The sequence below is a fragment of the Colletes gigas genome, unplaced genomic scaffold (genome assembly GCF_013123115.1).
Source record: "Colletes gigas isolate AHSC1104 unplaced genomic scaffold, ASM1312311v1 Colletes_gigas_Sc00048, whole genome shotgun sequence".
NCBI lineage: Eukaryota > Metazoa > Arthropoda > Insecta > Hymenoptera > Colletidae > Colletes > Colletes gigas.
Window position 1 is genome coordinate 425,638 of NW_025106677.1, and position 21,021 is coordinate 446,658.

Sequence of the window (21,021 nt, forward strand, 5' to 3'; positions counted from 1 at the left end):
GGAGTATCATGTGATAAAGGAAACACGCTTCTCGTTTCGTTTATGGTTGCACCATATGTATATACTTAGTTTAGTACCATGTGTCTGGAAGTGAGTAATTTAACAGCGCCCAATAAATAATACTTTTTATAGGTCTGTATTAGTCGTCTGTACGTTATGAAAAAGGGGTTAAAATTTCGACCAATAGGATCGCATTCTTTCTAGAATCATTTTGTTCAGATTCCAACAATAGTTACTGTTTTTCGAAGTATATACATATTTTTGATATCGATAATCTTTGCAGGTATAAGCGATAAAGAATGCATTAATAAAATTTATTATTTACAATAAAAATAAAAAATAAATAAAAATAACGAATAACAAGATGTCACGCCGTGCGAAAAGTGCGTCTAATGAAAATAAGATAATAAACCAAGGAGCATCCACGTCGTCTGCTATAGATCCCGGTGATGATGATTCAAACGTAGCGGAGGTACGAAACAAAAAACTATGCATACTGCCTAATTTGTAGTCACTCGTTATTTTATTTACCAATACCTAATTGACCAAAATATTTAGAACTTCCATTAATGATTTTATACTGATCAAAATAATCAGATGTTGTGACTTAAAAGCAAATAGAATTATAAGAATTTTAAAAGTACACAACATTTAATACAGTAGGAGTTTTACTGAATGTATAATATATGTAATACGAGTAAGTTATAAAATTTAACAAGTCTAATTATTTTGAGCAATATAAATCATGGATAAAGGTTTAACTAATAAGACGATGGTAATTTGTATTAATCTATATTGGAGGTTGTGCTCTCAAATAAGGGGGGCCCAAAATTGATTCATCATGGATATATGTATACATTGCACAAGAAACACCCATATAACATTCGATGGAGATGCGTTGGCAGAACGATGCATTGCAGAGGTAGCCTTACTACAACGCCAACCTGCACAAAACCGAGAGTACTTATGGACCATAACCATAAACCTGATTTTGCAGCTGCCCAGGTTGCCAGGAAACGATACTTAGCTCTTGGTAAACCTTGCGTGTTAACAAGTAAGTACGCCAACTTCTATTTAAAGTTAACAAAATTTATTTTTTAGTTTTTAATTGAAATTACTCTGCAGATGTAGAAGGAAACAGAAATCCTAACGTACCACAGCGGGTACTTCTCAGAAAAAATGATATTTTATTGAAACAAGAGATGCAACCAAAAACCAGAACATCGACCAGAAAAGGTAAGTGTTCTAATTGCCCCACAATTTTAATAACTCTTATATCTTAAAAATATAATGTCTTGCTTTCTAGAAATGTTTTAGTTTTTGTTTTTTTATATATAATTTTTCTAATAAATGATTACATATTAACACACAAAAAGTGTATATAAACCCTATTAAATGATTCTCCAAAGGAAAAATTGCTATGACCTCATCTTTAGGTACATAAAAAATATTAAGAAATCAATACTACAAATGGCACACAAACATAAAATAACACAAAATAACACATTCGCATCATATTCAATGCAAGTAAAACTGTTTAATTTATTCGAGTTTTAGGTTATGATTTATATAAATATTTAGAATGGAATAAAGGAACCTGTAAAATTGAACAATTCACTTTAAGTAAATTCTTAATTGTATCTTGTTAATTTATTAAATTACCATTCAAAATCAAGAAATATTATAAATACAGTAATGGTTCAAATTAATGGACTCTGATTTAACAGAGAGAACTGTTTGGTTCTTTTCAGCGTTACTTTAAAATTGGATGACTTTTTGAAGACTTTATGATCTCAACATAGCACTTTCTCAACTGTCAATATCTTACCAGTACAATAAATATATAGTTTTTGTTCTTATTAACAAAGAACAAAATGTGCAAGTAATCTACTTTTATGTATTTCTTAAAGATATATAATTTTGTTTTACTATAATTACCTCATACAGCAGTTTCAATTATTACTTTCAACCTTATAAATTCGTTTTTTACTCAGAAATTGTGTTTCGACGATAATAAAAATCCTGATCGATAACAAACTAACCTTTTTAAAAAATTCTGCTCGCTAATTCTGAATTCCATTCAGGGGCATTCTTTCTAGCTCTCCAATATAGATTGATGTGACACAGTCTTCAATTACATTTTAAGAAATGTACGGAGAAGAACCAAACAACTTTGTAACTTAAGAATAAAACATAGAATCATAGAGTTTCGTTCGTTAGATTGCAAGTTCACTGTACTTAAAAATATTTCTTAATTTCCTCGATGCATGATTATTTTTGAAGACGTAAAATTTATACGCCGCTGTCTTAACGTTTAATACTAAAAGATAAACATCGCGCGCATTAATCGCACGCGATTCCGACGATCGAAACGTATCACGATCCACCACCAGCCCGGGAAACTTGAATGCGATAAACGTCAATAAATTATTGCATTCAAACGAGAAGATGCAAAGTGATTACGTGCGACACATTTCAATTGCGTTCTTGTCCCACTTCCAATATGGCGGGCATCTTAAAGATGCGCGCGAAAAAAAGGGAGCTGTGGAAGTAGTTCCCGATCGATGAGAATTCACGCGGCGAGCCCGAGCGAGTCGAACGTGAACAGGTCGGTTAGTAATTCCTTAGTGAAGAGAGACCCGGGAACGCGCACGCGATAGCAACACGAAACACGGCACGGATAATATGCGTTGACGACCGGCGGCGCCGTCGCACATGCGCGTCCTGACGCGCCCCTGTTCGTCCACCGATTTCGATTTTAGTCACTCCCGGGTTCGGCTTCGGGGAAAATCGTTCCGCTCTCGTAACAAGGACCGTTGAAACGTATCGTGAAAAAAAGCTCTCCGGTCTCAACGACGATTCTCTTGACGAGCAAAGATAAAACGGGTCTTCACGAGTATTCTCGCGTTCGACGATCTCCCGCTCGCGACGAGTATTATTTGTACGTTGAAGACACACCACGAAAAAGGAAAGAACGAAATTTAGACGATTCCGAGTCGTCGTTTGATACACGAACGACGAATCTGTTACCGGCGATCGTGGAACGTTCGCACACTAGAAACGCCGCGATAGGAAGTCAGTGCTGGTTTCGTGTTGGCTATCATCGAGAGAGCCGAACAGCGGAAGAAATCGGTGACAAGCTCGTACGTGAATTTCGAATATCACTGTAGCAATCGTTGCGTCAAGGGTCGATAAATTGTCGCGCGTGGTTGTCGGTACAACGGCTTTCTGTCAAGGCACTGTACGAAAACGAACCGGTTCGTAGCCGCGAATCGGACGACTGGATTGAGTTAAGTGACACCGTGAGAGACAACAAACAGAGGAACAGAGACGGAACGAAAAAAACCAGAGGTACAGTAGAACGAACAACGTAGCAGTGGCGTGTGTGCCACTCGATATCGTGCTCGGTCGCAACGGTTGCCATTTTATAGCCGGTCGCTCGAGCGAGATCTTCGGGGAGGCATGAAGGAGAGGGAGTGACTGAGTAAGAACGGAGAGTGTATGTATGCGTGTGCGGTGTCTGCGTGCGCGCAAGAAGGAGAAAGAGAGAGTGTGACGGAAAACATTGTCTATAGGCGGAGAAAAGAGAGGGGAGATTTAGGAACAGCGAAGAGGAGGGAGGAGAGAAGAAAGAGAAACTTTGCAGAAGGTGTAGAATTTTCCGTAGAGGTCTTGGACCATTTCCGATTTCACTAAAAGATTTAGAGAAATTTTATTTCCCGCTATCATTGCTAATTTCTCATGGCTTCAACTTCTTGTTGGAATATCGATCTACCTAGGTGTAATATATGTGAACGACTATCGTGCGTTCTCATCGGATAAATCGTTAATACGTATTATCCGTGCGTCGTCTGCTGGATGATGGCACAGTGTGCTAAAAGAAGATAGAGTAATAGGAAGACGCAGAGAGAGGAAAAAAGATAGTCGCGAACGTGCCTACGTATTTATTTTATCTACTCGCCAGACGATTATCGTTACAGCTTTTTATAAAGGAGAACTTTTAAAACCGTCATGCCGAAAACCGATCATTCCTACCATGAATGATTAACAGACCAATAGTAACGAGAATTGAATTAGGATTTGTGCATTATACCTTTTATGTATATTTAGAACCATGCAATATATTTGCATCTTACTGTTGCGTATAATCATATTTACGTGACACTACACAAGTTCATGCTATATTGTTTCGTGGAAAGTATTTCAAAATTTTCAAAATCTATTATTGCGTTAGATCGTCTAACCTTTGAAAAATGTATTAAGTAGAATTCAATAATTGAGTAATAAAAACATTCTATTTTTTAAAATCTTCACGCATTTTCATAAACTGCAGCCTGTATTTATTAAGCTTCACATTTACAATAGAACTAAATTACTATTTTTTAAATATATTTAAAAATTGCTTTTAAACAAAATATATTTATTTTACAAAATTTAATTCAATGTAAATTTTTCATAGATTTTTCATAATATTTGTATGTGTCTTCTTGAGATTGTGTAATATTATTTAATAGTAAATAAATTCTTTTTATTAAATAGTAGTAAAAAAGCCTTATTATTTGGCTTTCAGATAAAACTGTTTCATTGTAATTGAAAAATCCAACATATTTTCTTATTTCATATTACTTTTAACACGTTCGCTTCAATGCTGGTCATTTTGGAATTACGAGTTGCAATATTGTTTATGATGGAAGAATCCCAATACTTGTAAAATTCTAAATAATGTTACTTTAAGCAGGAATACTGTAAAATAACAGGTGCACCATTGAATTATGAAATATTTCTATATTTCACATTATAATTTAAATAAATGTCAAGGATATCTTTGGACATAGAAAACTTCTTGACAGTCAACGTGCTAACTAAAACAGAATATAAACTGATCGATAATGAACAAGAAATTTCAGTAATTTCAGTCTCTTAAGTTCAAGTTTAGTTTTTCGTTTCGTTTTTTATATTTTTATCATTGGAATTAGAAAACTTTTTAAATAGCGTTTTTAATAAGAATAACCTATCATGAGAAATACTTTTTTATCTCATAAATAATGTCCTGTTTTTCTTTCGAGAATTCACGGACCCCTGGGGTTTACGGACCACAGTTTGAGAAACACTGGTTTAGATCATCGATTCATTTAACAATAACCGTCGAGTATGATTTTTCATTCAATTCGGTGTACTCTAAATTGGGTTAAATTGTGTGGCACAGTTTTCGAGGGCTGGCAATACGGCATATCTCCCGATATGTGCACTATACAGGGTGTTCGGCTACCCCTAGGGAAAAATTTTAATGGGAGATTCTAGAGGCCAAAATAAGACGAAAATCAAGAATATCAATTTCTTGACTGAGGCTTCGTTAAAAAGTTATTGAAAAATTAAATTAAAAAATTTCAAATCATTCTGAAAAAATTATTTTTGGTTGCGGGTGTCTATTATAATCATTTTTGGTGAATAGACATACCCTGGAAATCGTACCCACATTTTAGAAAAAAATCGAGAAGGTATGAAATTTTTCGACAAAATTAAAAAATTTCAAATAGTTCTAAAAAAATTATTTTTGGTTGTGGGGGTCAATTGCAATCATTTTTTGTCAATACACATACCCTCGATATCCTACGTACTTTCGAGAAAAAAATTCCTTACCGAAAATCTAGTGTGAGGCCAAAAATGGTTTCCGAAAATTTTTTGCGTATGTTTATAACATTATAACTCCTGAACGGATTGGAGGATTTTAATGTTTCAGAAAGCAATCAACGCGTATTTTAATGAAGAATATGTAGAAATTCTAAAAATGTTGGAAAAGTTATTCCTTGACTCCACAAAATGAGAAAAACACCATAAAAATGGTCCAATTTTCAAACAGCCATAACTCCTACAAAAGTGAATATATTTCAATGAAACTTTTTTCTGAAGTAGAGCTCATTGGTACCTATAAAAAAGTATTAAACTACTTTTCTGTAGGGCGTCAAACAAAATTACTAAAAATCAGAAACGAATTTTTAAGTAAAATCGACAAGGGGTGTATAAATATATAAATTTATTCAATTTATTGGTATTATTTGTGGAATTAAAAAATTTATTGATTTGGTAGCTGCCTAAATTTTTTGCCGAAATTGAAAATTTTCAAATCACTGGAAAAATTATTTTCGATTGTAGGGGTTAATTGCAATCATTTTTTATGAATACACATATTTCCGAAATCCTACTGACTTTCGAGAAGAAAATTCAATACGGACGGAACTTTAAACGTTAATAACTTTTTAACATAGCCTCCATCAACAAATTGGTATTCTTGATTTTCGACCTATTTTGGCCTCTAGAATCTGCCATTACAATTTTTCCCTGGGGTGGCCGAACACCCTGTATCTACGATCGGAGCGTAATTAAATTACCGGCACAAATTTACATTCCGAGACCTAATTTAACTGAGCGATATATCCTCCTCTTTCTCTGTCCTTCGTATTTCGTATTAGTTACTCGATACTTCGTGCTTTCGTCAATATTTCTTTTATTGGTAAAAAAGAAATGGCGCAATTAGTTACGAGACGCCTACGCAGTCGCAAGTCACCGTGAAATAATCGACTTTTCGAGACCGCATGGGATGGCGGTGGCTTTTTAGGTATCTGAGAATGTCGCGTTTTCGTCCCGCAGAGAGTACAGTCCGCAGAAGAAACGGAAGCACCGATCGGCGTAGGATCGGACTTTAAAGCGACGCGACAGAATCAAGCACAACGGCCGCGACGGCGGGTCGGCTTGTACTGGTGGCCTGCAAGGACACCTTGAAGTTGACTGCCCGCCGTTTCCTGAAGGAGAAACACGACCGAAATCGAGACGCGGCCACGTCTTCCACCGAGGATATCGTGGAGGGTATCAGGCTCGAGGACGTCGTGATGAAGCAGGAACCAGAAGACGAGGAAGACTGTTACTTCGAGGCGGCCGAGATGCCCTCGCCGTCGTCGACCAATCGTCACGCGGGAGCCACGCATCGTGTTCGTTCGCATGCACGTAGCCTTCGAGCTATGACCAACCCTAGCGCGGTTTGGGCACACTTCGACTTGTGCGCGAACGATCCTCTGCGAGCGCAGTGCCGTATCTGTGGAGCGGTCGTAGTCAGAGGTGGCGCGAACCCTCGACAGTGCGGTACGACGAATCTTCATCGACATCTTAGGGTACATCATGGTGGCAGACTCATTGGCAGTCGTTATCACGGTAATGATGTAACACGTTCCATGAGACGATGAAGTCGCATGTAAACAAAGCATGTCACGTGACCAAAATCTCGTTGGTCCGTTACATCAACTCGACGCTCTTTTAATCAAGGATGCATCGTAGGGTCGACGCAATTGAAGACGTCATAATAAAACTATACACTTCAACTACTGCCATACCATTGAAAACTGAAACCTAATTAATTTTATCTGGGCGCAAATTAAAAGTTACATCGCGAAAGATGTATTTTTGTAAGGAGAAATCCAGTAGCAGATCTGGAACTCAAAGAGGGGGAAGGGGCTGACAAAAACTCACGAACAAAATTAGAGAGTTTGAAGATTTAAAAATCCAATTTTCAGAAATAATAAATAGAAATTAAAATATAAAAATATTGATGATTAATATTTGTCAAGGACTAAAGAAATCGCTTGAAACGATTGAAATTCCAATAACAGGTTTTGTTTTGATCAATGATGAAAACTCAACACTATGTAGCTCACTCCCTCTTTGTATTCGTAACTGGAGAAATTTGTATGTTTAAGTTTCACTTTTTAACGAGGTTCACAGTAATAATTCTTGAAATACTAAAGTCGATGATATATGATTTTGAGCAAATGCTTTTTACTTATAAAATTGAATTATATCGTCCCTCCACGAGAAGAAGGCACAGCGTGTTTACATCCCCGCTCTTGCTGCAGTCCGCTGATTGGCTGTTACCGATCATCGTCACCGTTTTCGACCAATACCTGTGAATTAACGGACTGCAGCAGGAGTGGGGATGTAAACACGCTGTGCTTTCTTCTCGTGGAAGGACGATACTGTAGAAGCCAAACTCGCACCGACGTATACACTTTAACATTGAATATTTCGAAAACTATTATTTGTATACCTCGAAAGCTTCATATAATTGACTTTATTATTTCAAGCACTATTATTGCGCATAAATTCGTTAATTAGTCGGAGTTATACATAAAGAGTTCTTTGTTAGAGTAAATTCAATAATTACAAAAAGATGAAGTAATTATATCCGGTATGTAGAAGAAAAGATTCAGCTTTGGGAATTGGATCCGTATTATTGATAACTTTGAACCTAATATTATTAGTAATATAAACAAAAACAGTTTTCTGATCAACAATTAGTTTCTTTTTTTAAGAATTGTTTGTATTCTTATTTTCGCATGTGTCTGTGTTTTTAAATGTATTTTTATTTTTGTTACTTTATTTGACACTTTCATTTATTTTCTCTCGACATACCGCATATAGAATTGTATAATGATTCGTTGCTATTTATGTACGAAGAAGTAAAATATAAATTCTATTGCATTTGTATTAGTCAAGAAATAGCTTCTTGCCAACACGGCCCTGTCGCAGTCACGTGGTTTTGTTTGAATCCACTTTATCGTCTCACGGAACATACTATAGTTGATTTTAGAGAATGATTGGATTTTAATGATATTAATTGGCTGGAAATGACATTACGTAATATCACAATAGTTTAAAGTTGTTAATTTGCGGATAACGAACTATAATACTCGCTTAAAAGGCGGACGCCGGGTCAATATCACGTGTACTAACATTTTTTCTGAACACATTCTAGAAGCAAGTTTTTCGTCGAATTTTTACATTACATTTATTCCAAAAGTTATTTTTATCCAAAAACGTAATAGTAAAGATTTAGTGTAGTTGTAAAGTGCAAATGAACAATATTTATTTCAATGTTTTTTTTTTGTTTATCTTGTGTTTCATTTCTTGTAATTTCCAATACATATACAGGGTGTTCGGCCAATCCTGGGAAAAATTTTAATGAGAGATTCTAGAGGCCAAAATAAGATGAAAATCAAGAATAGCAATTTGTTGATTGAGGCTTTGTTAAAAAGTTATCAAAGTTTAAAGTTCCGTCTGTAGAACGGTAACTTGAGAACAGCTGCGTACGCGCGATAGTGTCTCTCCCTCAGAAAACTGTAAGGCTGTCGATACGTCAGTGAGTAGAGTCTCTAATGCTGAGTGAGAACCACTATCACGCGCACGTAGCTGTTTGCAGATTACCGTTCTACAGGCGGAACTTTAAACGTTAATAACTTTTTAACAAAGTCTCCATCAACAAATTAGTATTCTTGATTTTCGTCTTATTTTGGCCTCTAGAATCTCCCATTAAAATTTTTCCCAGGGTTGGCCGAACACCCTGTATATAGTATAATACCTTCAATCCTTTTGGGATTTCAAAATTATTTTTATCCCTAGTAGTTCTATGTCTTTACATTCAATTTCATTTACAACATGTATAAAGAATATTAAATGTCAATCTTCACACACTTATTTAGAGATTCTAGACTTATTTGTATTAGAAATTGTACAAAGACACATCTTTCTTAATTGATTTTATGGCATAAATTGCCAACAGAAAGAAATGGTCTTCCAAAATAGAAACATAGTACGATCGCTTTAAAGTCTGAAGTGTCAGGTGAATGGGCAGTGCTGTGACTTGCATAGAATGTAAACACATGACTTGATTTTAAGCTAAAACGTTCAAAAGTATGGAATTTGGAATTGATGTTGACTAAGTGACCCGGCGACCGGTACTTAAAGGTTAACAAGTACTTTTGTACATAAGTTTAATGATGTTGGAGTCTGTAATTGAAGGGATTTTTGTCTTTCAAAATGCTAAATAGTTTGTACAAGTATTGTATTATTAGGACTTCTCTTCAACTTCTTCTGGAGAATCATTATAATGATGTGTATAGGGAAAGAAGCAATACTTCATCTTTGATTGTACTAAAGACGTTTTATATACTTTGTTGTTGATGTTTATGTTAAAGGTAAAGAACATTGTGTTTTACAGTATCACAATCAGCATCTCAGTCAAATACAACTGGCAAAACTATTAGGATAGCAGCACAGTCCCTAGTGAGACCTCACATTCGAAACATTGCACCAGCACCTTCACCACAGCACCAGCAACAGCAACAACAGCAACGACAACCAAAGACTCTTGTGTTAAAAACCATACCCTTAAAAGTAAAACAAGTTGCACCAACAACTATTAAAATGCCACCTCGACAAACCAGCCAAGGATTACCTCATAACATTGTGCATCAACAACCTACAGAGGTATCGATCAACTAAATAGAAATAAAAGATATTATTTATCTCTCTCGTTTTTCTATCACTGATTAAATGTACGCTACTTGTGTGTTTCAGGTCTGTTTAAGATGGAACAGTTATCACAGTAACATGCAAAACAGTTTTCCATCTTTGTTAGATTCTGAGCAGTTTGTTGATGTAACCTTGGCCTGCGAAGGCCGCTCGTTAAAATGTCACAAAATGATATTGTCGTCATGTAGTGATTATCTTGCAGATTTATTACGTGAAAATCCGTGTCAACATCCAATTATTTTAATGAAGGATCTTAAATTCTGGGAAGTCGAAGCACTAGTCAAATTTATGTACCGCGGTGAAGTTAACGTCGCCCACGATAAATTGCCGCAACTGTTAAACGCGGCTGAGGCGTTGCAGGTAAAAGGATTAGCTGGACCAAATCCTTCTTCACAGGTGAGAAACACGTTTTATTTCTAAAATAACCGTAAGGTTTCATCGATATTCGTTTTATTTCGACCATATTTTCCATTTTACAGAATCCAAAGCCACCGCTGCTTATTCCGCAGTCGAAACCATTAGTATCTCAACCAGTTCCTCGAACCGCTTCAGAAACCAAAGAAAAAGCTTCCACTTCCGGAGTTTCTACACCGTCTAGTCCAAAACGTGGGCAAAAACGACAACATTCAGAAGCCATTGAACCAAAACCCTTCACAAAAATACGCTTACAACGACCCGTCACACCAACATCGCCCAATACTATAGTTAAGATGGAACCGTTAGATATACCTCTTAGTCCTACGATATTTCCTGAAAATAATGAGGACAGTTCGACTCCCTCGAACTTTGACAAGCTGATGAGTTTACACGAAGATGATGATCCAGGTGGCAACGAAACCACCGATGGTGAAAGAGAAATTAATTTCTGCGAAATACCTGAACCGCCTGATATAAATGACAGTGAGGATCAAATGGAATTTGTACCTACAGACTTTTTAGAGCAGGAACAAGACATTGTCGAGGAAACGGAAACGGCCTCCAATAAAGATAGTAAAGAAGAATCTAGAGATTATAGTTCAGTTGAGATTGAAGATGGTGAAAGATGTGAAGTTGAAAAGGAACAATCTTCAAAGGAGAAGAAACCTGTTTAGTAAGGTCAACGAATTTGAATTAAATTTATTTATTGGATATATATTGGATTGTTTATTGAAAAATGTGAACGAACATAACGATATCAATGCTTTCATTTTTTAAACGAATTCTTAAAATAACACAGTATTGCTATGAAAGTAGAATTATATACTTTCACTCTGAAATGCGTATTTTTTAACATAGCATCGATTTTAATGGTTGTCTTTCAAAGTAAAACATATACACAATTTTTGTGATAGTTTTATGTGAACTATTATTATCATGAACTTTTAAGTAAATATGCTGTTGCAGCTTTACTTCTCGTTGATCTGCCGAAACGCAGAACAAAATATATAATGCATTGGAACTTTGTCATTTGTTTTCAGAAAAGTATAATTATTGAATTGTAAATAGAACATACGTAATTAAAAAGTAAAATTATTTTTACCATTTATTGTGCGTATCGTAGCGGCAATATATATCTTTCGAGCGTCTTCATAAAGTTCACTATTTGAAATTGATATTCCATACAAACGTTTACGTTAGTATGATTCAAATGAAAATTATTAAATTATAATGTAATGATTAATTGTATATATTTACAAAGTACCTATAACCAAGTTTATTGTGTGATTTATGGAAGCTTGTATATGGTACATGACTTCTACGATTTTAATTATAAATTGTTTTTCTTTTTAATATCTTCATATTGATCTAATCTTATAATTTGAAGATACATTTGAACGATCGATTAGAAATTACGTAAACATTGATCAATCAATTTTAACAGTTATTTATCATTTTAACTGTATACAAAATTAGAACACTTTTACCTTAATACGTGTGTAGACCAAGGATTGAAACGGCTCCGAAAATAACTGTTTTAAACTGTTATATATCGGTTCTGACTAAAACAGTTATGTGAAATCGTAATGGTCTTATAACAATTATAGCAAATAAAGGTCAGGACGTATATCGGTTGTGTAACAATTATTTTTTAATTCTGTATTACAAAAGACACATATATTAATATATCCTAATATCGGTTCTTAGTAATTCTTTTACAGTTTCAAAAAAATTAAAATACACAGAATATTTTATGTACATATATGTCGGTACTCGGAATCTATGTTATAATATATTATAAGTATATTTGGACAACCTCATTTCCGAGGAGTAAGATCCGTTTATATTTGAAGATAAGGACGTGGACCTATAATAAAAAGGGATATTGATGGATGCAGATGCAGACGAGAGATTCTGACTAAAAGAAGGCTACGCGAATGTTAAAATTGGTAATTTTGAATAAAAGAACGCCAATTGAAAACGAAGCTTTAAATTGCTACAATTATTGTAGACAAAAATTTTTTAAATTATCGTTCATATACAATACTATTGAAATTTTAAATATAAAATTGTTTCCTTTTCAGACCTATATAGACCTGAAAAAGAACCATTTCAGAACCGATATAATAAAGAGTTGTGGAATCGTTAACCAGAATCGATATTGAGTGGTGCCGTTTTCTTTCACAATAGTTTTCAATCCCTGGTGCAAACACAATTAAAAAAACTCATTTCTTAAAAGAAATGTTAGTTGTACCTGTTGAATTTCAGTCAATTCTTGCAGTATGATTTAATGAAACTCAGTACAACATTAGTATTTGTGAATCATGTAAAAAGAACTTTACAATAATCTTTCTCTCATAATTTGTGCTGTGTAAAGTATTGTTTATTTTGGCATTATATTCCTTCTACATACATATACGTTATACAAACTAAGTAGGTGTCTGATTTTACTAGTAAATGAAGAATCAATGCATTTATACGTTAGTCATACACATTCATTATTGTTAAGTAAGATTGCAAGATCGATCCTTTGAAACATAGATTGAGAATTCATAATCGTCATACTTTCTATTGTAATTCCAATTTTAGTTCTCAGGAATCTTCTGTAAATTTCATTCAAGAAGAAACCTGCACAGAATGTTCTGTTTAAAATTGTATGTACAAGTTTATTAAAGTAAACGCGTATATGATACGTATCAAATCGAAGGTAACTACAAAGTCATGTTTATTGTAATAATATGTGCATGATTGGACAGTATGTGTACATTATAACATGTAAAATTATGTCTTATAAATAAATTGCTATAAAAATGTGTAGCAAAATGGCCAGTTGTATTTCTTCTATAAATGTTCCACTTGAAACATGCGTGTGTATAAAATTATTAGTTAACTAAATATTCCACTTTTTTTTTTTAAATTTCTGAATTTTAACTGTATCAAATAAAAATTTGAATAAAAGTAAAAAATACATATTAAAACGACATATATTTTTACATTAAAATTATACATATTTATATGCGTGTCTGTTATAATATGGAAATTTAGTATTATGGTAATAAGTTAATATAAACTCTGGTTTATTGTCTTCTGACTCTGTTAATGTGTCAACCCCTTTTATCTCACATATTCGTACTTTCTTGCATTTATATGCGTAGTAGTGAACGTTCGGTTTGAGCGTTCATTTTTTGCATAACTCGCATTATTTCTTCATGTTTAATCTCCATTTTGACGCGTTCAACACTACTTGGTCTTAAAACGCGCTTAAAATTGAAACTAAATAGCTTCAAATAGTAGTATATTTTGGTGCGCAAGCGCAAAAGCGCTCAGACCAACAACCCATTCGTAACTACTGCCTTTCTTCCTAACCTTACTTTCTAGTTCCAGTCTATCTTACTTTCATACATCTGTGTCCTACTATTTTTTTATTTCTCGTGTACAAATCTTCTAATTTTTTCTACTCTTTGACACGTTTTATAATTATATTATACATAAATTTTAATTATTTCTCTCTTAAGTACGAATATTCAAATTCCTTAAATTTATCAACTCCTATTATTAGTAGTGATGTATTTTATATGAATAGAAAGAATTAAAATAATTTTAGTGTGTATAATTACATTGCATATTCATGGCATTTGCAAAAGTCTAATGTAAATATCTTATTATGCATTTCACTTTATATTATTATTTTACATTGATAAGTATTAGTTTCTTCATATTATTTAATTTTAATATCCTTGAAATTACTTATAGAAACAATTAACTCTTTGTTGCATAATGTGTCCCATTAGGAATTCGATAAAAACAATTTTTGTGTAGTTCTTTGAGAACATTTTATAGGATTTATACATACAGTGAAAACTCGATAAATGTCCTCAAGAGCTGTTCCATTTAATGATACATTTTTATCCCCACCACTAGGGGGATCCCCCTTGAACCAGTGAGGCGAAGTGTAACCGGAGACGTAGCGGCTTTCTTTAAAAATCTTTATTGCCTTCGTCATCTTAGTTTAAATGTCCCTGTCAGTGTGACCACACTACTGTACAAGAAGAAAGTTTTTTATTTTTTACTTTTTTTTAATAAAAATTTTACTATCATGTGGGGAAGATTTTCCTAATTAAAATGAGACTAAACACGATATAAATCGGCCAATATTTGTTACCATAATATTGAATTAAATATTGTGTACTCATATCTTCGCAAGGTCAGTGGATTGGTACATTTATCGAACAGTGGTAGCTAACGAAACCCCCTATTTCATAAGTGTTGCAGTTTTTGATCACTTACGAAACGGTGAAACCGTTCCGTTTGAAAATAGCTACCTCCCGTTCGATAAATGTAGCCAGCACCTCGATGCGTCGTTCTTTGATATTTCCGAACATAGAAAAGGACAGCACAAGAAGGATAAATAAAGAGAGAAAGACTCGCAAGTACAATATTTAATTCAATATTATGCTACCAAATATTGACCGATTTATATCGTGTTTAGCCTCATTTTAATCAGAGAAATCCCCCCAACATGATAGTGAAATTTTTATTAACAAAAAGTAAAAAATAAAAAACTTTCTTCTGTGCAGTAGTGTGGTCACACTGACGCGGATATTTAAACTGGGGCGATAAATCCGAGTTTCAGTCCCTCTTTCTTCTTTAGCTACTGACTCTTTCTACGTTCGAAGCGTCGGCAAACTACAATCAAATTCGAAAGACGATTCTCCTATTCCGTAAGTGTTGCTGACCGGACCCGGAGTAGCGACATTTATCGAGTTTTCACTGTACATACATGTATATTATCACAGTCGACACTATACTCGACCTGGTTCAACGAGACTTAGCAGGAAATATAAAATATAACAGCTGCACGCGAACGACGCGTGATCAGACCAGGGCCGAAACGTAATGTTCAAATCCCTACATAGTAGGAAAGAAGCTAATTTTTTAAACAAAAAGTACTCATCCTCAATATTAATATGATATATTAATAAAATATTAATTATATTAATTAAACTATATACAATTTATGCTGATTCTTTGTTTGAACTGTTAGAATTTAAATTAATTATAAATGAATGCATCAATATTGTTGTTTAATTACTAAAATTTGTATTCAATGACTTGAACAATATGTTCAACATATTTTCTCTAGTTTTCAACCGTAACATGTTCTAATGACTTACGAAATAAAGTTTTTACATCCATTAATTTGAACGTTGTATTATTTCCTAGAATATAATTTTTAACTTGCGACCAAATCATCTCGATTGGATTTGGTTTGGAAAACATTAAATCTTATGGTGCCAAATCTAAGGTACCTGAATCAAGCTTGGGACCGAGTTGATACAGGCATAAGCTCAAATACACAGACGATTAAAATTTTACCTGGTTGTGTATACTATATGCGAGGGCCCTCCTCAGGGGTCGCTAAAAAGCGGCCCTGAGCAGTGACGTTCAGCAGCCACTTATCTGCGGCTGCAACGTCGATCACGTGAACTTCTTCTTTATATTTCCTGCCAATTCTCGTTGAACCGGGTAAGTATAGTATAAACTATACTGAACGAGAAATAGCAACAGAGATGCATAAATGTTGCGTAATCTTTCTAATAAGTGCAAATTAAATTCTTGCAATGTTGCAGTTTTTCGTTCATAATGGCTAGTAGGTACTAGAGTCGGTTATGATATTATACATACTTATATTATAGAAACATTTAATGTACTTACAGATTCACTATTCATTGTTTAGTTTGCGAATAATTGGTTATTTTATGGACGTATAAATAACCAAGAAACAATTACTTCTTTAAAAGACAAAATACAATTCATACAATAAAAGGTTAATTAATGAGTTTTAAGTGAACTTAACAGTGAGTTTAAGAAATTTTATATTTTATATGACAAATAAATGAAATTAGTTATTCACTTTGAGTGAAACGAAATAAGGTTAGGTTGTCCTACAGACGGAATTTATAATACAGCGGGTGCAGTTCAGAATAATTTTCGCGCCCCTCTAAATTTAAGGGTTACATTATCGATATAGTTGCACCGATATAAATCGAACTTTCGTGTTTTTTCGTAACGTAATGTATGCGGAACAATTGTAATATAAAGAAATATATAAATTTTTTAATTGCCTGCGAATATTGAATAGTATTTTATTTCACCTGAGAACTCATTCGTCTTTAGAAGAAATGTGTTTTTGTTAATAAAATTCTCAATGCAAAATTGCTGATTTGATCCCGAAGTAGGTCGCGAACTGTGATGGCGCCACATTATCGTTACCCCTCCCCTTGCCGAACTGTCAAATCGAGGAACGTTGTTTGTATACGAAATTTTTATCAGTTTTCAGCCTCATCTACGATCTGGGGACTTCTAGCAAGTGTATAAGATCAGGTTCGTATTTGTCTACGTTTTCGTGATGGTATATGTCAATGTTATACCGCGAAATCCTTTCATTCATGCAGACGAACGAAAATGTCGAGAACTGAAGTTGACCGGCGCTGTTACCACCTTTCCTGTCAATTTCTCCTCGTCCTTTTTCCATTTCTCCTAGCTACCTTTTTCGTACATTTTTTACTTCTTACCGCGTTAGAAAAAATAATTCCTTTTCTTTCATAAAAAAACAGAGAGCCCTATGTGAATCTTTACCTAACGCGATTTTATTATAGGCACTCTGTTTTCCATTTTGCCTTATTTCTCTTAACCTAACTAGAAAGCAAATCACTGAACCGCGAGTAGCTTTCAAAACTAAAATTTCTGAAATAAAATTTTCACTCCGTCGTAAGTCATCGACAATTTCCAGTTAGTCGGCGCAGTTAATTTACTGCATCGTAAATTGAACGGTTCAGGCTCTCTCGTATTAAAGAATTCACAGTCAATGAACAGATTATTCAGATAATATTCTATGTTTCGATTAAATGTGATTAAATGCAATTCAAGTGTACATATTTTTTACAAGTTTCATGAAAATGTTAATTTCTTTCCAAAGCGAATTTTTAATATATTTACATTTTAAAAAATAAAATTATTGTAATTATGTTAAATTTACCTTATATTGGCTGTGATATTTCAATGTCTAAAAAATATCATTGTAAAACTAGGATTTTAAATCAGATGCTTTGACATAATTATTCTAGGATGAATCGAACAATGGATGAAAAGGAAGAGTTAGTGAAGAAGTCCTTATTTAGTTTTGTGAGAAAGGAAGTGCCTACTGCTCAATTGAGGTAAATAAATTCAGATAGGCTTTGTTATTTTTGATTAGAAAGAAATTTGTAATTGAATACATTTAATTGTATCTTATCTCTTCATATAAAGAGTATTTTTTTTTTTTTTTTTCAGTTTAATAGATGATATTGTTCTCAGTTATGTGGTGAGTATGGTAGAAGAAAATGCACTTGAGGAAGACTTGGATGTTGATGGATTGTGTGAAATGGTTTCTGCTTGTCTGCCTGAGTTTTCAACAATCGAAAAGGAAGCAGTATCCAAATGGTTATTGGACATTGAAAGTAAATTACGAGAAGAAAGTAAAGAGAATGAAAATTGCCAGCCCCATGATCCTTTAAGTCATATTAGCTTAACTGCCCTGTTACCTCCGGGTACACAAAGAATGAGAGTTCATCATCTTTCTGAAACAAGTGATGCTGGAAGTGATTCTAGCGGAGAATACTTCTCAGAAGTAAGTTAAAAATTGTTTGAAAAACTCTGTAACTACTTACTTTAGCGACTTTGCCTTAAATCTATTTATTTTTGTATGGTTTTTAAAAAAGAGGCTGTATTTCAGCATTGAAAAGAAATGTATATGAGAGAGGGTGAAAAGTAATGTGCTGTTACATTTTATTTTTACAAAAAAAAGACTTAATATTTTAAGAAACTATAGTACCCATGGACCAATTTTTGCTGCTTAGCCTCAGTTTTCGTTGGTACTGCCACATTTATTCGGCGTCTGCAAAGGATCGCTGATTGTCTTGTGTTTCTACAATCACGCGAGCGTATATAACGGATGGACAAAAAAATTTAATTTAACCAGTTTCAATAATATACTAATTTATCGTAACTTAAATATTCATAGTGTCGCAACAATACAAAATATAATCAAACTTAATCTAATCATTAAAATTAATTAGTTAATTTAATATTGCTATTCTGACAATTGGTTTTAGTTATATACGCTCGCTTATTATACACAAGGTAATCGGCAATACTTTACAGAAGCGGAGTGAATGTGGTAGTATATTTGGCAAATATCTCGAAAACTGAGGCCAAGCAGCAAAAATTGTTCAGATAAATGTTATTTACAATCTCATAAAAAGAAAACGTAACAGCACATTACTCAATCTACATTTCTTTTTAATGCTGAAATACAGCCCTTTAAAAAAAAAATAAATAGATTTAGGGTAAAGTCACTAAAGTAAATAGTTACCAAAAATTTAGTTTACTAACATTAAATTGTTTAATCGATCCTATTCTTTCTGGTTGCATTCTGCATCATTAAATAACACAAAATTACAGAAAGTTTACAATATTTCACAAAATGTTTAACTATAAAAAGTACGTGCCGATGGTCGCGAAAAGGTACTTAACGTCGCGCACCGCACGTTAATTAAATCCCACTTCTGATATTATAGACCGACGCGACATCAGAGATGGACATAAATTGATTAATTCGTTGCTAAAGACACGTTCGCTGACGATCGAAAAAACAAATGCATTCCTTTCAGGGCGATCTATAGTTTATGCCATAGGCTATCACCACATGCATACACATATTATCACACATTTACATGTACACGCTGTATATCTATTTCCCTGGGCATACATTTTTAAAACATTGATTTACTTGTTTTATTAGGAATCATCTTGGCATCAAGTAGCACTTTTGCAAGAAATGTTTCCAGCAGCAAGTTCGGCAGAGGCCAGACATTGCTTAGCGGTTGCTGGTGGTGATATAGCAAAAGCAGCTCAACTTGCACTTCATCGACAGGAAGCAGGACAGAGCATTGTCAGTAATCTAACATTTTTAACAGTAAGTATCTGACTTTAGTCATACTATTTCAATTGATATATTTTGCATTATTCAAAATAGGTTCATTTCTTCTTAATATCTTGTAAAATAAAATGTGTACGTACGGTATATCATGAAAAATTAACATACACATGCATGTGCATAGATTCTTCTAGTAGTTAAAGAGTTAATTATCAATCACGAGTTAAACGATATAAAATAGCGTAATTATCTTATGGCAGCCGAACGGTCGCAACAAGGCCAGAGTGAACGACGAGGAACTGAAATCACGTATCATTGCACGGTATAGCTACGTCGATAGAGATGATGATTCACGTGAGCACCGTCCAGTTGCTCCGAAAACGGAACCAAAAAAGTTAGTGCGTTATCTTGATAACAAGATCGTGAGCGTAAAAGGTGAACGCTATACCGAAGTGAGAAGAGGTGGCGAAGAGGAAGACGGCAACGAAGGTGGCAGGAAACGAGGCCATTGTCGGCCGTAACCAGTCCCTTTGCCTCCACCCCCCGATCCACCCCCTTGGAGGCATCTGATTCAAGATAAAGCTTTCACTTAGATTCTCTTCTTGCTTATAGAGGAATACGGACAGGGTGTTGAATTTTTACGTATACAGCATTACTTTTTTTGTTCCTCTCCAGTTAAATTCATTTCATCCAGTCACTATTATCAATTTTAAGGATATTCCTTTTTTTTAAAGCGTGATATTATATTTATGTGATCCGATGCAAGAGATACGTAGCACTCGAAATCACAAATGCACAGCGTGTGCCGTTTACAATATGGAATCATCAAAATTTGTTTTAACGACGGTACAGTTGCGAACATTACTATTACATCGCAGTATAAGTACCTGTTAACGTATACTATTTAGTTTACGATCGAATAATGTTTTGTTTTCTATCGAGCGTACAATGGTCACAAAATAAATGTATCCGTTGTTTGGATAATTTGTCGATGACAAAATTGTAATTTATCATTTGGACAATTGCACAGGGCAATTTATTTTATAATGTAACACGTACGTCGTTACGTGTATTTTATGAACGTTTAATTTGTAAATACACGTAAAAAAAAATTGTATTTATTATCTTTGTAGCAATATAACGTTTGTATTACGATATTTTTGTATAAAATTAACTTACAATATAAAACGTGACTAATGTAAACTCGATTTTTTAATTTAAAATTTAATTCTGCGATTTAATATCGATAATCTTACTTCTTATTTTTA

The 21,021-nt window shown here is 34.0% G+C and overlaps 2 protein-coding genes across 4 annotated transcripts; both read left to right on the forward strand.

Moving 5' to 3' along the window:
• Nucleotides 1-230: 230 nt before the first annotated feature.
• On the forward strand, nucleotides 231-12,039 carry LOC122403254 (protein tramtrack, beta isoform-like). 3 transcript variants are annotated; one of them, XM_043406662.1, is made up of 6 exons: nucleotides 231-472; nucleotides 802-1,054; nucleotides 1,126-1,236; nucleotides 10,046-10,314; nucleotides 10,405-10,755; nucleotides 10,839-12,039. In XM_043406662.1, the coding sequence occupies exons 1-6, from the start codon at nucleotides 365-367 to the stop codon at nucleotides 11,448-11,450; spliced, it is 1,704 nt and encodes a 567-aa protein (XP_043262597.1). In that variant the 5' UTR covers nucleotides 231-364; the 3' UTR covers nucleotides 11,451-12,039. The 3 variants fall into 3 exon arrangements, with proteins under 3 accessions (XP_043262597.1, XP_043262598.1, XP_043262599.1); XM_043406663.1 differs by having other exon boundaries at nucleotides 820-1,054; XM_043406664.1 differs by lacking the exons at nucleotides 231-472; nucleotides 802-1,054; nucleotides 1,126-1,236 and adding exons at nucleotides 1,987-3,351; nucleotides 6,649-7,206.
• Nucleotides 12,040-17,062: 5,023 nt separating this feature from the next.
• Nucleotides 17,063-20,795, forward strand: LOC122403268 (CUE domain-containing protein 2-A). The gene is made up of 5 exons (XM_043406698.1): nucleotides 17,063-17,160; nucleotides 17,904-17,993; nucleotides 18,109-18,445; nucleotides 19,619-19,792; nucleotides 20,014-20,795. The coding sequence occupies exons 2-5, from the start codon at nucleotides 17,905-17,907 to the stop codon at nucleotides 20,272-20,274; spliced, it is 861 nt and encodes a 286-aa protein (XP_043262633.1). The 5' UTR covers nucleotides 17,063-17,160; nucleotide 17,904; the 3' UTR covers nucleotides 20,275-20,795.
• Nucleotides 20,796-21,021: the final 226 nt, after the last annotated feature.

What these genes read in the sequence shown, in the direction of transcription:
- LOC122403254 (XM_043406662.1), top strand. Translation starts at nt 365, where the DNA reads ATGTCACGCCGTGCGAAAAGTGCGTCTAATGAAAATAAGATAATAAAC. An exon ending in ATGATTCAAACGTAGCGGAG is followed by an intron (nt 473 to 801) that starts GTACGAAACAAA and finishes TCTATATTGGAG; the next exon opens with GTTGTGCTCTCAAATAAGGG. An exon ending in TAAACCTTGCGTGTTAACAA is followed by an intron (nt 1,055 to 1,125) that starts GTAAGTACGCCA and finishes ATTACTCTGCAG; the next exon opens with ATGTAGAAGGAAACAGAAAT.
- LOC122403268 (XM_043406698.1), top strand. Translation starts at nt 17,905, where the DNA reads ATGAATCGAACAATGGATGAAAAGGAAGAGTTAGTGAAGAAGTCCTTA. An exon ending in GTGCCTACTGCTCAATTGAG is followed by an intron (nt 17,994 to 18,108) that starts GTAAATAAATTC and finishes TTTTTTTTTCAG; the next exon opens with TTTAATAGATGATATTGTTC. An exon ending in GCGGAGAATACTTCTCAGAA is followed by an intron (nt 18,446 to 19,618) that starts GTAAGTTAAAAA and finishes TTGTTTTATTAG; the next exon opens with GAATCATCTTGGCATCAAGT.